The 12,042-nt window shown below is 42.4% G+C and overlaps 1 protein-coding gene across 1 annotated transcript; it reads left to right on the top strand.

Annotated features, from left to right (window-relative positions):
- Positions 1-3,404: 3,404 nt before the first annotated feature.
- Positions 3,405-11,410, top strand: armc10 (armadillo repeat containing 10). The gene is made up of 6 exons (XM_071343630.1): positions 3,405-4,015; positions 4,501-4,646; positions 4,922-5,056; positions 9,090-9,266; positions 9,388-9,459; positions 9,799-11,410. The coding sequence occupies exons 1-6, from the start codon at positions 3,748-3,750 to the stop codon at positions 10,048-10,050; spliced, it is 1,050 nt and encodes a 349-aa protein (XP_071199731.1). The 5' UTR covers positions 3,405-3,747; the 3' UTR covers positions 10,051-11,410.
- The last annotated feature ends 632 nt before the right edge of the window (positions 11,411-12,042 follow it).

Below are 12,042 nucleotides of genomic sequence, written 5' to 3'. Positions count from 1 at the left end.
TTTGTTTGCGAAATATAAAGCCGATTCTTGATTTGATTTTGGATTGGAGATGTTTAATATGAGTCTGGAAGGAGAGTTTACAGTCTAGCCAGACACCTAGGTATTTGTAGTTGTCCACATATTCTAAGTCAGAACCGTCCAGAGTAGTGATGCTAGCTGGGCGGGTGTGGGCAGCGAACGGTTGAAAAGCATGCATTTGGTTTTACTAGCGTTTAAGAGCAGTTGGAGGCCACGGAAGGAGTGTTGTATGGCATTGAAGCTCGTTTGGAGATTAGCTAACACAGTGTCCAAAGAAGGGCCAGATGTATACAGAATGGTGTCGTCTGTGTAGAGGTGGATCAGAGAATCACCAGCAGCATCATTGATATATAATATATATATATTATCACGGCATCTGGTCATTACATACACCTCTGAAGGTAAATAACGTACTTATTTTCAGTAATCTTGAGGGTCCCAGAGATAAAATGTAGCATAGTTCTGTTTGATAAAATCTATTTTTATATTCAAATGTAAGAACTGGGTTCTACAGTTTGAACCCCTGCCGTCTCTTATCTGATTGTATTTTATTTATTATACCTTTATTTAACTAGGCAAGTCAGTTAAGAACAAATTCTTATTTACAATGACGGCCTAGGAACAGTGGGTTAACTGCCTTGTTCAGGGGCAGAACAACAGATTTTTACCTTGTCAGCTCGGGGATTCGATCTGGCAACCTTTCAGTTACTGGCCCAACGCGCTAACCACTAGGCTACCTGCCGCCCCAATTATACCTGAAAATGTACAATTATTTGTGTAAAACTAAGTGAAATACGACTCATACGATCCACTGGCTCATGAATAGAAGTCCCAAACTCTCGTGGTAAGGTGACTTTGGTGAGCTTAACAATCAATTTTAGATACTTTCGGTTGATTATGAACAAAAGATAATACAAACAAAAAAACATTTTCACATTTATTTATTTTTCATCTTTGAAATGCAAGAGAAAGGCCATACAAGCTTTCTCTTGCATTTCAAAGATGGGCAAAAAAATGAAAATGTTTTTTTTGTTTGTATTATCTTTTACCAGATCTAATGTGTTATATTCGCCCACATTAATTTCACATTTCCACAACAAACCTCAGTGTTTCCTTTCAAATGATATCAAGAATATGCATATCCTTGCTTCAGGTCCTGATCTGAAGGCAGTTAGATTTGGGTATGTCAACTTAATTGAAAGAAAAGGGTCAGATCCTTAAGAGTTGGTTAAAGGGCTAGTTCACCCAAATTACAAAATGACAGCCTATTGGTTTCCTTACCCTGTAAGCAGTATATGGACACGGTATGACAGCAATCATTGGTTTAGTTTCCCTGGCACCGTTTCCAAATGCTAACATTTTAGCATTTGTGGCACAAATCCAGTTCAAGTAATGGGTCCGACATTAGCATTTTTCTTGCATGTCCAAATCATCCGAAAGTATCTCAAATTGATTGTGAAGGTCACCAAAGTCACCTTACCTCGAGAGTTTCTTCTGTTTAAGCCAGAGGTTGAGTCTGAGTCGTATTTCACTTGGTTCTAAACAAATAATTGTACATCTTCAGTTATAAAACTGACGATTGTTTATTTTTATTAAAAGTATCGATGATGGTTGTACTGTTGTTTCATGCGTTGTATGCGTGTGCTTACTGTGACCGTCACCCTGATATTGGCTACTAGGTAGCTACTTCCCAAGTTGTTGCTGGACTGTAGTGCTTGTCAAGCGGGAGCAAAGGGCACTGTGTCCACTTGCATAATGGTATATACCATATAGTTGCTATTTATAAACTTCTAATAAAAATTACATGTCAATATCTGAACAATGAGGAAAAAAGTAGTCAACTTCAGGATAAATTCAGCCACTACTCAGGGGGTTTTGTCTGGCTAATAGCCAACACAAATGGGATGCAATATTCAAGATCAATTAAATTAAATCCCACTTGAGAGACTACCCTGGTCTTGTGAAGTCCCATTTTGTGTGCAAATATTTTCAGCACAGCCTGTAGGCATAGTGCCGTTGCAGAATTATATATATTTTTATTGGTCCGCTAATACATGACTAGTAAAGGCCCAGTGCATTACTTTTGTGAATAAAAATATATATTTATTTTTATTACGATTTTTCAGGGGTTGCCGCAACACTCTCAGAACCCTTACTTCCCGCGGCTATGCCTGTAGGTCCAGGTTGTGGGAACGACTGTTTTCTATACTGACTATTGCCAACCCAGCAGTGGTGTAGTGGTGCTTGGAGAAGTGGGTATACTCTAACATTGGACACATTTTCAAAGCAGCCCGCCCGGCAAAGAAAAGGCGCCCTGTGTAAAACATTCTAACAGTGACCTACATTCTGAATTATAAAACCCATCATATTGGTCTTTCACAGTCAGGCCAACCCCAGCTTTACTGTGCAGTAGGCTAATGGTAGGCCTACTATTGAAACAGAAACTGAGTCTGAAATTCCCAGGTTTCAGATTTTCCCCAATGTTTCCAGGTTTTCGTTCAGTCATTTTCTTTTTTTTTTTTACAGAAAAACAACTAAATTGTATGATCTACACTGCTCCCCATAAACTTGACACCTGTAACAACGTAATGTATTTGGTACAAAAGCTCATACAGGATAAATTATATATCCTAACATCACTTTGTCGGGCAAAGACTCAACATCAAAACTCAAAAGAACAGACAATGACTCTGTTTCACCACTCTAGCAACCATGTCTACGTCGCACCAAATGACGAGCGTCACAAACACCGGGATTCTTCCACTTCAGTTGGTCAACTTTAACATTTACTACAACCCCAGTAATAACTCCTTTCAATGGCGCCATTTTCTTGAGCGAAACAAGTCACACATGCCCCCATTCGTTTAACGCCGAGCACCTTCTTCTCCCTCTGACCTGCAGAAACACAAACTATCACAAGACCACTTTTGGTTACCCTCATCGATTTCAAAGTACCCAACTCTGTTTTCACCCACCCTGAACCACAAATGGATCAGCCAAAAGGCAAGTAAGCCTCGGGCTCCGAGAACTTCACCACACCTACCACCTCTGATACTTCGCCCTGATTCACTTCTATTTGTCCTCAGCTCACTTGCTACCATTCATCTTTAACAAACCATCTCCCTTTCCCCACAATTTTTAACCGGCTCAAGCTCGTTTTAACCGACTCAAGCGCTCTCGCTCTCTCTCGTGACATATCTTGTTCTTGCTTTCCCAAGGGACGCCATGTCACAATCTCCGTACAATCAGCATGAACCCCTCGGGATGTAGCGCTCAACTGTGCATCCCACTTATAATGCAGCTGCTTCGTGTTGATGTTATTATTTATCAAAAGCTACAGCGACACTTTTCAATTTCAAACAAGCTCGCTCTCCCCCTTCCTTCTCCGACGTGCCTGCGTTCAGCCACGCAAAACGGTCTTGATCTGCCCAATTAGCTGATTCGCTTTCCATACACCCACTCCTTTCGACACACCCACTCTCTCATACTCCGGTCGCCACCAACCCATACTTGAAACTCATGAACAAGGAACTCCCGTGAAAGCAGTTGGGCGGCCATTGGGAAAAAGTGTACGGACTAGCTAAATTGTCATCTTCAACCTAGCTCGTAGCGTGTGTGCAAAATGAGTTAAATTCGTCATAATAATCTTTAGTTTGGCTAGATGATTCACTTTAAAGATCTGTATTTACTATTTGAAGATCTGTTCATGCGTTTCACTGAATTTCCAGCATGGGAGATGGCAGTGTCATACCCAAGTTCGGTAGTATGAAGGCTTTGCTTGGGATAGTGGCCGGGGCTGGAGCCTCATACGGGATTTATAAACTTCTCAGTGTAACTAGCTTCAAGGAAAATAAAAAAAGTGCCTACAGCGAAAGTCATGGCCCCAAGAATAACTCACCCGGTGGTATAGTTCTGCAGCCAGGGAGCTTGTTAGCTAAAGTGTCCGGGTTGGATGTGGTTCGTGGAGGCGAAAGTCAGGCCGTGGATGTTACATCAAGTAAGAACATTAGCTAGCGAGGTAACGTTGGCTAGCTAGCCAATAAACTAGCGAGCCAACTGAGCCTGTCATTTTGTCAAGCTTACGTTACCAAGTCTTTAGTTAGCTAAGCTAGCTAGTCGGTTTGTTTAAATCATTAATGATCGTGTAGATTATCGAACGTCTTATATATACTTAGCTAGGTAACTAGTAAATTCGTGCGTTGCCGTGGTTGAGCATAAATCATTATTCATAACCTTAATTGTCGAGTTAGCATGTTTAGTCCTCTAGCTAACATGCAGCTTACATGTGTGTTGAAAAGGTTGCTGCTAGCCAGCTAGGTAACTAGCTAGCATTGTTGACCGCATGATCTAGTTTTGCTGTTGACAAACATGCCAGCGAACTTGCCAGCTAGCTTGAGTAACTAGTGATTCATGGGAAGAGTACTGTATGTCCTGTTGTCTACAAGCATTTGGCCAGTTTAAGACATTGCTTCTCTTCCTCAGGTGACATCATCTCTAGATCACCTGGAAGCCTGGAGCCACAACACTTGAAGATGCTCCTGTCACTTCTTCAGGGCAGCCCCAACCCCTCTGACAGAGCCCAGATCCTCATCACTTTAGGAAATACTGCTGCCTTCACTGTAAACCAGGTGAGACAGGCTTCTCTAAAGCTTGTCAGTTGCCTCAATTCAAACCACTGTGAAAAGGTTTCAAACGATAATTTTCCAATTCACATGTTTGGCTTTCTAGCGGTGTCATTACTCTTTAGTGGAAAATCTGTATTTTCTTGTTATATTCAATTGGTGTAATATTTCTGAAATGTACCATATGTTAAGGGATTCAAATACCTGTATTTAATGATTGTGCCCTGTCTGAGTATTGCACATACAAGCCAACTTAATTTTCTACCCCCTCTCCCTCCCAGGATCTCATCCGTGAGTTTGGGGGCCTTCACATCATAGCTGGCTTCCTGTCAGATCCTGCACCAGAGGTCAGAGTGCAGACTCTGAATGCCTTGAATAACCTGAGCATGAACCTTAGGAACCAAGAGCAACTGAAGGTAAAACCCACCAGATTTATTTTAGTCTTTTGCTTGATTCCAAAGTAAAACATCACCCCTCTAGGCACTTATAGTACATCTGAAAGGATGGATGCATGTGCAAATCAGGAGGGCTATGATTTCCTACTATGCCAATTTCTCTACATGAAATGGGACATAACTATAAAACTATCCCACTCTTGAACTTTGATATACCTGTAGAGTATATTAGGTTCAACAATAAATATATTTTGTGGTATATTTTCAATATTCATGTTTATATTTTTCAATATTCATGTGAGAAATACTACTCATATTACAGAGCAAATGGTAAAGCTTCATATGACACTGTTGTTTCATTATGGAGTCTTCAAAGGGGGCCTGGTTAAAGCCAAAATGTCACAAACGTTGGAACTTCAATCAATTATTTCTCAATTATGCTTTAAGATACAAGTGTCAGATATGTAAACAATCCTTCCTCCAAAATATCCTTCTATGTATTACATTTCATGAAAAAAAAATTTTTTTAAATCATGGTCCGGTTTTGTTCTAGTTTCGTGCGGTAAATAAGGTAAAAATTCCCAGAGCCTACCAAATGTCTAGCAGTTATCATATTGCAGATTCTAATCAAATCATTTTGGTTCTTCAGGAAGTTAATTCATTTAAAATTGAGTACCTGAAGATGGTTAGGATTAAAGGTCCCGAACAGTCATTCTAAAACATCACCCATAATATTTGTTTTGGATAGAAATGCAAAAATATTGAGAAATCACTCATGGCTAATTACCAAAACGTTTTAAAAGACATGCTGAGTTGGCTGGGCGCTTATATTCTTGAGCTTGCATTGACTGAAAGCTCTTTGAAATGCCGATGTCAAGCAAGTTCAAATAACATTTTATTTGTCACATGCACCGAATACAACAGGTATTTCACCTTACAGTGAAATGCCTACTTACAAGCCCTTAAACAACAATGCTTTAAGAAGTTGAGAAAGTGTTAAGTAAAAAATAGGAAAAAGGAAAAAAAGGTATCGTAATTTAACAGCAGCAGTAAAATAACAATAGCAAGGCTATATGCAGAGGGTACCGGTAAGGAGTTAATGTGCGGAGGCACTGGTTAGTTTGAGGTAATATGTACATGTAGGTAGAGTTATTAAGGTGACTGCATAGATTAAAAAATAAAAAAAATAAAAAAACAGTAGCAGTAGTGTAAAAGGGGAGGTGGGGGGGCATTTGATTAGCAGTTCAGGAGTCTTATGGCTTGGAGGTATTTGTATTTATTATGGATCCCCATCCTGGGGTCCAGCAAAATTAAGGCAGTTTATACAATTTTAAAACATTACAATACATTCACAGATTTCACAACACACTGTGTGCCCGCAGGCCCCTACTCCACCACTACCACATCTACAGTACTAAATCCATGTGTATGTATAGTGCGTATGTTATCGTGTGTGTGTGTATGCATGTGTCTGTGCCAATGTTTGTGTTGCTTCAGTCCCGCTCTGTTCCATAAGGTGTTTTAACTGTTTTTTTAAATCTAATTTTACTGCTTGCGTCAGTTACTTGATGTGGAATAGAGTTCCATGTATTCATGGCTCTATGTAGTACTGTGTGCCTCCCATAGTCTGTTCTGGACTTGGGGACTGTGAAGAGACCTCTGGTGGCATGTCTTAAGGGGTATGCATGGGTGTCTGAGCTGTGTGCCAGTAGTTTAGACAGACAGCTCGGTGCATTCAACATGTCAATACCTCTCATAAATAAAAGTAGTGATGAAGTCAATCTCTCCTCCACTTTCAGCCAGGAGAGATTGACATGCATATTATTAATATTAGCTCTCTGTGTACATCCAAGGGCCAGCTGTGCTGCCCTGTTCTGAGCCAATTGACATTTTCCCACGTCCTTTTTTTTGGGCACCTGACCACACGACTGAACAGTAGTCAAGGTGCGACAAAACTAGGGCCTGTCGGACCTGCCTTGTTGATTGTGTTAAGAAGGCAGAGCATCGCTTTATTATAGACAGACTTCTCCCCATCTTAGCTACTACTGCATCAATATGTTTTGACCATGACAGTTTACAATCTACTTCCTGCTTTAGTTTTTGCTTGTAAGCAGGAATTAGGAGGATATAATTATGGTCAGATTTGCCAAATGGAGGGCGAGGGAGAGCTTTGCACGCGTCTCTTTGTGTGGAGTAAAGGTGGTCTATAGTTCCCCGCCTCTGGTTGCACATTTAACATGCTGGTACAAATGAGGTTAAACGAATGAGTTTCCGTGCATTAAAGTCCCCAGCTACTAGGAGCGCTGGCCTCTGGATGAGCGGTTTCCGGTTTGCTTATGGCCGTATACAGCTCATTGAGTGCTGTCTTAGTGCCAGCATCGGTTTGTGGTGGTAACGAAAGTTACGAAAAATACAGATAAACTCTCTTGGTAAATAGTGTGGTCTACAGCTTATGATGAGATACTCTGCCTCAGGCGAGCAAAACCTTGAGACTTCCTTTGATTTCGTACACCAGCTGTTGTTTACAAATATACATAGAACGCCACCCCTTGTCTTACCCGAGGCCATTGTTCTATCCTGCCGAAGAAGCTTAAAACCCGCCAGCTGTATGTTATTCATGACGTCGTTCAGCCACGACTAGGTGAAAAGTAAGATATTACAGTTAATGTCCCGTTAGTAGGATATACATGATCGTAGTTCGTCTATTTTATTATAGATTGATTGTACATTGGCTAATAGGACCGATGGTAAAGGTAGATTACCCTCATGGAGACGGATCCTTACAAGGCACCCAGATCTTTGTCCACAATACCTCCGTCTCTTTCTCCTGCAAATGACGGGGATGAGGGCTTTGTCGGGCGTCTGAAGTAAATCTTTCCCGTACGACTCAAAGAAAAAGTATTCCTCCGGAACGGGGTGAGTAATCGATGTCCTGATAACTAGAAGCTGTTTTCGGTCATAAGACACAGTGGCAGAAACATTATGTACAAAATAAGTTACAAATAACGCAGAAAAACATACAACAGCACAATTGGTTACGGGATGGTAAAACGGCAGCCATCTCCTTCGTCGCCATTCTTATGGATGCAGTGTTGCAGTGAAATCATCTCAAGCAAATTTTGTGATACACAAAGCAACTCAAACAACATTCAAATTGCATCAGTGATGTCAAATGTTTTATACTTCTCCCGTTTGTCATGTCTCTTGTGACGCAGTTAACAGCAGCACTGATGGATGTGTTGACTTGAACAGCCCCTCCCTCCCTCCCTCCGTTTGTTCCATGCTGGCTGAAGACCTAGCTAGCCAGTAACTAGCTAACACCAGACACAGGTGAAAGGGGAAACATATAAGTAACTTTGCCATAGATGAATATGGTAAACTTTCAGTTATATTTGCTGATACCCTACAGCAGAGGTGTCAAACTCATTCCATGGAAGGCCTAATGTCTGCAGGTTGTTGGTTTTTCCCTTCAATTAAGCCCTAGACAACCAGGTGTGGGGTGTTCCTTACTAATTAGTGACCTTAATTAATCAAGTACAAGGGAGGAGCGAAAACCCATATACACTCGGCCCTCCGTGGAATGATTTTGAAACCTGTGCCCTGTAGTCAAATGTTGGCACCAGTAGAGTAGCTATATAAACCACACTCCACTGCAAACATGCATTCTCTGATGTTGGTTACAATGCAGTACTTATTTAAAGTAGGTAAGAGAATATCGTGTTACCATTGGTGTGTTAAAATAAGAGAGTTAGGGTGATGTCACCCTGTCCCGCCTCTGGAATCAAAGTGTTTGACATGGGGGAGGGGACCTGTAACTTTATGATCAAACTTTATACATGTAGAAGCAACAGTCATTTTTCATACTTTGGTCAGCATTCTCATGAAAAACATGATTTTGACTGTTCGTTGCCTTTTAAGACCTTCCATCCTTAAGTGTTTCTATACTCAATACTCCATTCAATACCTAACCTTCTTTTCAAAGAGGAGAGGGTTTTTAACTACAACATCAATTTCTTCAGTTTAACAATCAACGTGTCTGTCCTCTGTCTGTCAGGTGTACGTGGCCCAGTTGCTGGAACTAATCGAGATGTCTCCAGTGAACTCTGACCTCCAGATGGCTGCCCTCCGGCTGCTGACCAACCTGTCCGTTACAGACGACCACCACCAGCTACTCAGGGGGTCCATCACCCTCCTCCTTTCTCTGCTCGTTGTTAGCAACCAAGTGTTACAGGTACAGTAGGAGCCATTTATGGACTGTTGTATAGCTTGTGTATATTGGAACTCAACCCAAATGTGATTCAGAGTAAATCCCAGTTATGATTGAATAATGTATTCCTACTTTTTCTTTACAGATCCAAGTTTTAAAAGTGCTTGTGAATTTATCCTCCAATCCTGATATGATGGATGACATGGTGCAAGCTCAGGTAAGACCGACATACAAATACATTTACAGTCAAAACAGACACACGGTCATCAACTCTGATATGGCCTCGTATTACGATGATTGATAATTTAGCCTACATTTAAGCTTGAACTATCTAGTCACAAACCAGATCTGTTTTCTTTGAACTGTTGGCTCAGTTCAACACCTGGGTCTTTGGGTGTGCATATCATACCTAGTCTCATGAGCCAGACTCAGTCTTCCTTTAGTATTCCCCTGATGGGTGTCCTATGCGCCAGCCTCCATGGTCCTGCTGTGTCATTATTGTTTAGAGCTCTAAACTTGACTTGAGCTGTGTTGTTGCTCTCTGCGTCCTTCCCAGGCTCCAGCCTCTGTGGTGCTGCTGTTTGACGTGCGGACCAGCTCGGCGGTTCTCCTGCGGCTGCTGATGTTTGCAGGGAACTTGAAGGCCTGGAGGCCTTCTGCCCAGGTGGCGGAGGCCCTGAGGAGGAGACAGGATGGCCTGTACCGAGTCCTGCTGGATGAGTCCTCCCAGCTCCAAAGCAAACTGATCCAGCTGCTCTCTCACCCCGATGGCGAGGTCCGAGCCCAGGTGGCCCGTGTTCTCTTGTAGACCCCCATACCGAACTCCAAATCTCGACACAACCTCTTACCTACATTATTAATTTAACCTCCAACTCCAGCCTGATTTTTCCCAACCTTGACTCCTTTAACCTCCAGCTCCTCCAATCTTCCTAATCCCCAGTCCTCCTTAATCATGCCACCAAACATACATCCTACTTTCAAACCACCCTCTTACCTCCACACCCCAACCAGACTTAATCAATCTGCCCAGGCCTGCCCGTGCCTTCAAACACCACCCTGCCCTTCACCCCTTCTGTCAATTTCCACCCAATCTGTGTCCTACTTCTCCACTCCAAACCTCAACCCAACCATCATAAACCTTCACTTCAGAAAAATCACCTACAGCCATTGGAAATCTATCCAATTATCCACCGATCAGTGATCATAGAGGAAGGAGGCGAGGTGGAGAGGAAGCCATTTAATAGTATTGAGACTCGGGCCACCTCTCCCTCCCACTCCTCCTTCACTTAGGCTGGAATTTTAGGCTGTATTTAGAGGCAGTGCTCCACTTCCACTGTGTCTTTCTCTCTCCTGAGAACATGTTGTCCACTTTCTCTTGAGGCATCCTGTTCTAGGCGAAGCCCCTTAACCTAAACCCACTGCCAAAACCTTTCAAGCAAGGAGAATGTGTCAGTAATATGCCCTCCAACACCTCACCCAACTAACTGCCCCTGCGTGGTGTGCTGTGCATATGTAATGGCGTTGGTTTGGTGAACCACACTTGCATGATGCGTAAACTTGCCTGAGAGCTGAAGACTTGCAATTGCTCCCCGACCTAATACCTAGGCTTTAGCAGAGTGGGCTAACACATCTTGTGGAGGAGACAAACTGGAGAGGCTGGCCAATCGTTACTGTACTTTGAAGTTACTTGATGCACACAATTTGAATGCCTTGTTGACACCAGGGATACACAGCTCCAGTCTTCGAGTGTCAAGTCTTGCCCTCTTAAACTATCAATCAGTAACTGATTTACATCTGGGAAACAAAGGTCAAGTTAGGTATATCTGAAATGTGTGCACTAGCAGCTTAACGCTTTCAAGCGGAAGGGGTACTCCCTACAGACTGCTTAAATAAATTATAGGCTGAAACATTCCGTGACTTGAATTGTTTGTTTAAAGCACTGAGATAAGAAAGATGACAACCAGCTCGTCTCAGGCTTCCTATAAAATCATACAGCTGGTGAATGAGACTGAGCCAGGTCAGACCTGAGAGGACTGGAGTTATGGACCCCTGATGCTGGTGTGTCACACACTAGACAGTTTACAGAGGAGCGAGGGAGACTACTGTCACTGATCTCCTGTTTGTATGACTCAATAAATGTCAATGGGGTTTTCCCTGATCCAACAACATTCACATCATCCAAATGGGATTTTTTAGCATTGATCTCATAAGACATGAGCTGAGGCTGATTTGAAGTATAGGCTGCACTGTACTAGGTTTCTCCAACTCCCAGCACCTAGTTCAGGTAACCGTGGCCAGATTGAAGACCATGACTGTTTCAGTGTTTCCCCTACCCATTGTTTCCCCCCCCCCCCCCCTTGTATAGTTGTTCCCCGTCTCAGCAATTTTTGTGCCAAAAGGCCTGGATGTGGCTTTGGGGGCCTTTGCGCCCATCTGGAAAGTCATCTAGGGGGAAGACTGGATAAATAGATTTTTTTTTAGATAGGTGTGTCAGTGCTGGTCTGGAACAAAAGCATGCACACCCAGAATTTCTCTGGGACTGGAGTTAGACCTCACTGGTCTGGTCTGTACAAATGCTGCAAAATTCTGATGTCGAGAGACTCCGTGCCAGACCCAAAACTATCTCTTCTCCCAGGCTTTTGTGTTTTAGAGCAGAGATGGGAAGATGGATGTGTATTTTTTAATCAGTACCAACGGTAGCATCCCCTTGTGTAAAGCTTATCTACTACAGTTATTCAGGAAATATTTATTTTGGATTATTCAATTGTTTCTTGTTTCAACCCAGTGTTGGCCTTCTTAA

This window comes from Salvelinus alpinus, chromosome 15 (assembly GCF_045679555.1).
Source record: "Salvelinus alpinus chromosome 15, SLU_Salpinus.1, whole genome shotgun sequence".
Taxonomy (NCBI): Eukaryota; Metazoa; Chordata; class Actinopteri; order Salmoniformes; family Salmonidae; genus Salvelinus; species Salvelinus alpinus.
The sequence above is the reverse complement of the archived record's forward strand: the minus strand, read 5'-3'. Positions and strand labels throughout refer to the sequence as shown.

Coding starts and splice junctions, on each gene's coding strand:
- armc10 (XM_071343630.1), top strand. CDS start 3,748: ATGGGAGATGGCAGTGTCATACCCAAGTTCGGTAGTATGAAGGCTTTG. Junction 9,267..9,387: donor TTAGCAACCAAGTGTTACAG/GTACAGTAGGAG, acceptor TTTTCTTTACAG/ATCCAAGTTTTAAAAGTGCT. Junction 9,460..9,798: donor ATGACATGGTGCAAGCTCAG/GTAAGACCGACA, acceptor CGTCCTTCCCAG/GCTCCAGCCTCTGTGGTGCT.